This window comes from Triticum aestivum, chromosome 3D (assembly GCF_018294505.1).
Source record: "Triticum aestivum cultivar Chinese Spring chromosome 3D, IWGSC CS RefSeq v2.1, whole genome shotgun sequence".
NCBI classification, from domain to species: domain Eukaryota; kingdom Viridiplantae; phylum Streptophyta; class Magnoliopsida; order Poales; family Poaceae; genus Triticum; species Triticum aestivum.
Window position 1 is genome coordinate 319,891,059 of NC_057802.1, and position 4,581 is coordinate 319,895,639.

The 4,581-nt window shown below is 46.1% G+C and overlaps 1 protein-coding gene across 1 annotated transcript; it reads left to right on the forward strand.

The window, feature by feature from the left end:
* The first annotated feature begins 1,689 nt into the window (after window positions 1-1,689).
* On the forward strand, window positions 1,690-3,727 carry LOC123074567 (uncharacterized). The gene has a single exon (XM_044497369.1). The coding sequence runs from the start codon at window positions 2,584-2,586 to the stop codon at window positions 3,316-3,318; it is 735 nt and encodes a 244-aa protein (XP_044353304.1). The 5' UTR covers window positions 1,690-2,583; the 3' UTR covers window positions 3,319-3,727.
* The last annotated feature ends 854 nt before the right edge of the window (window positions 3,728-4,581 follow it).

Here is a 4,581-nt window from a genome sequence, read left to right on the forward strand (position 1 = left end):
ACTACTTCATCCATGTCTTCGCTGTTTGGCACTAACTGGTAGGTAGGCGCAACTTGCGCATAGACTTCAGAGGACTAAAAAACTGCAGGACTGAAATATGATGGCATGGGTTTTATTTTTTTAGAAATGATATCTGGCGAACGTTCGTCAGGAGGCTAACACAGACGAACACCCTTCCTGCCATTGCATGGATCATGGCGCGGGGCTGACGCCACGTAGATCAGCTGCACTCGCTTTTTTCTTCCTCCCAAAAACTTCGCGGAGGTGTGCCGTCGGGAAACTCAAACTCGAGACCTATTGTGGGAGGCGCACACACTCTAATAGTTGGGCTGAAGCAGGTTTTGTGGAAACATGTACTAAACCAGTTTCTATGTATTTGAAGCTAAATTCTATATATTCAATTTTTCATTTTAAAAGCAAAAAAATACAAAATAAAATCCATTTTTGAAAGAACAAAACCCCCTATTTTTAGAGGGGGATTTTTCTAAACTTGCCAGCTGCATTTTTATTATAGGTAGCGTGGCAATTTTGGAATTATTATTTTACTTTCTCACATGGAAATTTTATTACTAATAACATGACATTTTAATAATTAATAATATGGCAATATTAAGACATTTTTATTACTAAGAGCATGGCATCTTAATAATTAATAACATGACAGTTTTATTATTAAGAGGATGACAACTTTATGATTAAGATCATGACATTTATTATTATTAATAATATGGCATTTTATTATTAAGAATACGGCACTTTTATGATTAAGAGGATGGCAATTTCATTAGTGAGAGCCTGACATTTTTATTATTAATAGGAGGGCGGTTTTATTATTTAAGAGGATGGTAATTTTCTTTCACCAACATGGCATTTTTTAAGGTATTTTGCACAGCGGACCAAATAAAGCAAAAAACATTTAAAGCGTGTCATTTTGTTTTTGGTCCTTGGCAAAAATAAAGAAAAAGAATTCTCCAAAACATGGCTTATTCATAGTGAAACATATCCACGGCAGAATTCATAAATTTATTTATTTTTAGATCACACGACACATTTTTCTTTAAACATACCATTTTGTAAATTTATAAATTAGCATCGCATTTCTATAATGTAGCATGGCATTTTTATATGTTTCATATCATGGCAATTATACAATTTATGCTTTTCTATATTTTTATAAGAAAAACATGTATATATTTGGTCATGGCATTAAAAAAGAATGTAAACTGGGCCTCTGGGTCAATGGGGGTTCGCCCTGGCCCTCCGCACAGCGAACGGCCTAAAACGATCGCTGGAGGGCGCCTTCACGAGTAAACGAATAACCCCCCTAAAAAAAGTAAACGGATAATTCGTTGAAGGACAAACCCCCAGCTGACATGCTCCAGATATTATGGTCCTTTTCTTTTTACCTATTGCGGATAAAAAAAAGGTACGGATATTGCACACAAAAAATAAAAAATATAGATTTTGTGTTAATTAGAGAGAAAGGGTCAATGCACCCATAAACTTCACATGGAGAGTTTGTCAATCGATATTTCCTTTGAATAAAAGTAAGTCCATACCTTTTAATTAGTTATAGTTTGTTGGCATGCATGTTCCATTGCAACACTCATTTATATACCTCCTTTTGATGTAGGACTATAAACCAATGGCAACGTGTGGGACATTGTCTATAATATTATGTATCTCACTCCCATATATTTTGATTTTCTATGCATTGTATTTAAGTGGAAAAAAATTGACACACATGTGAAAGTTGGATGAGTGAACAAGATAGAGAGAGCATGTTCGAATGCTCCATGGTGTACAAGTGCTAAATATGCCACAAAGGCGAAAAACTGTCGTCGAAAGCAACTAAGAAGAAGTGAGAGCACTTTTGTTACCCTAGATAGGAACAAATGTCGAGCATTGTCGAGCTATGTAAACAGTTATTCATGGGGATCTTGGCCACTGAACAATTAAATGAAGGTTAGCTAAACAAGCTAAGCACTTGAGTAAAAAGTTGTAGTTGCTAAGTATTTTTCATGCACCTGTCACCAATTATAAGCACTTTCGCACTGAAGGAAGCCTAATATTGGTAGTAGCAAGATTGCCTCCCCAAACACACGTGTCCCCAAGCTACAGTTTCCTTGAGAGTCCCTGAGCTGGTTTGGATTACCTCTTGGCCACGAAACTGATGCCCGTGTGTTCGGCCCGCCCCAGAACCGACCGAATTAATTCCAGCTTGTTTGTTCCACAAGCAAGCAAGCGCAGGTGTTACGTAGGTAGCCGCCATGGTCCTTCTAGAGAATCGTAAGGAAACAAGTGTAAACAAGAGAGGAAAAAAGGTCACACGGAACGGAAGCAGAGTAAACAGAGAGATTGGCGGCACCGCGTGCCTCACGAGTGACGTGCATCGCGCGCCATCACGCCCATCCCCGCCCAAAACTATACAAAGGGTAGACCTTCTCGAAGGTCGCCCCGCCCCGATCTGCCTTCCCTATATAAACGCCGGTGCGTTATCCCAACGAACTAGAGCAAAGCCTCGCACCCAAATCAGCAAAGAAAGCAAGCAAGCCAAACAAACGACGTTTCACCCAATAAGACATGGAGGAGCGGCGCAGTGACAGCCGACGCCAGGAGCCCATGGTCGCCAGGGCGGATGGCCCCCCGATTCCCGCCGACGAGTCCGACGACGAGTTCGAGTTCTCCTTCGGGAGCCGGGAGCCTGCCACGGGCGGCGCCACGGCCGACGAGCTCTTCGCCGACGGCCGCATCAGGCCGTTCTACCCGGTGTTCGGCCGCGTCTTCGACGACGCGCACGTGCCGTCGGCGCCCGGCCGGAGGCCGCTGGGGCGGCTGTTCCTCGAGGAGGCGCGGAACTCGTCCGTCGGGTCCACGTCCTCCTCCTCCTCCTCCGCCGCCACGGACGCCGGGGACCTCGACGGCGCGTCCCCGGACACCTACTGCGTCTGGACGCCCGGCGCGTCGGCCGCGTCCTCGCCGGCGCGGTCACCGCGGAAGAGCGGCTCCACGGGATCCTTGTCGCGGTGGCGCCGCGTCAGCGAGCTCGTCGTCGGCCGCAGCCGCAGCGACGGCAGGGACAAGTTCCGCTTCCTTTCCGCGCCGCCCTCACCTGCCAGGGAGCAGCCCAAGGGGAAGCCAAGAGGCCGGGACAGCAAAGCCACCACCGAGCTCGACACAGTGGCCGCCGGCCACCGGCAGTTCTACGGCGCCAAGGCCTCCCCCGGCGCGGCGCGGCGGACGTTCTTGCCGTACCGGCAGGATCTCGTCGGCCTCTTCTCCACGCCCAAGGGGCTCAGCCGGAGCCAATACTTCTGACTTCAAGGAGGCGCGTCCCCCGCCCCGCCGTGAAGAACCAGTTTCAAAATGTGAGATTTCACATTTGGGTTGAAATTTCGAACTTTTGACCCGGGAGCAACTTCGTGTTCGTAATTGGCCATGGTATAACTGGATTGTTGAACGGGATTGAGGTCGTCCAAAAAGACGAGGCGTCAAGTCAGAGCAAGGGAAATGTGAGGCTTAAATTCTGGATTCAGTCAGGGATATCGGGCTCTCCAAGTCAATGTGAAGTTGTGATCGACATGTGAACATAGTAGGACCAAAAAAAGGACTGTATAGGAGATTAAAATACACGTGGAAGCTCAGAAAAGTTTTGTAGTGATCATGTGTTACCTGTACATGCATGTATATTGTACTACCAGAATAATAGATTTTTTTCTTGTAGCAATCTGATGTCTGGGTTTTTCTGCACGACGACAGTATTTAAATTTTTTTTTGCGCACATACACCACGAACATGAATATTTTGTTTGCATCAGTCACTACCAGTCACTTTCGAACCGTTAGATCTTGAGAAACTTTTTTGTCTGCATCAGTCACTTTCGTTCTAAATCGTTAGATCTTCATCATACGGCCAAAAATAGATTGTGCATTGTTCATCTTCTTCTTTCTCATGCAACCACCAACCCACCCAGCCCTAGTCGTCTGCATCCGCCTGCCGGGGTTGGCTGCTATCGCCGCCCCGCCCTCCTCCTTCCCTCCCTGCCCCCCGCCGTGCTGGTTGTCGTCCCTGCTGACTATCTCTCTAAGCCCCACCCGATGAACAACCCATGTACCCCCTCGGCTCCGACAAGGTCCCGGTTCGGCTTCGGCGTGGCTCACACTCGTCATTACTATGTGGGACAAGGCATCTTAGGATTAATAAAACCGTATTTTTTTTCATCTGAGAACGTGCGACGATGACTACAGGTAAAGCACACTCCATGAGGTAATGCCCAAACTTGTTACACAGTACAGACGTAGAGGCACATACATATACACGTACACTCATCCCTACGAACGGGCACACACATCCTATCCCTATAAGCACCTCCGAGAGACTAAGCCAGCACATCATCTTAAAATTAACGAAGTCAACATAGACGCACTCGTAGTCGACGTCTTCTTTTACTGAACGCACATCGACAAAAGTCCTGAAATAAATCCAGAGAAATGCGAGCACCAGTATCAAATTTAAGACTTAAATCTTGATGATACCAATGTCCTTCAAACCATCCACCCACACATTAGTTTGCGTTCAAAC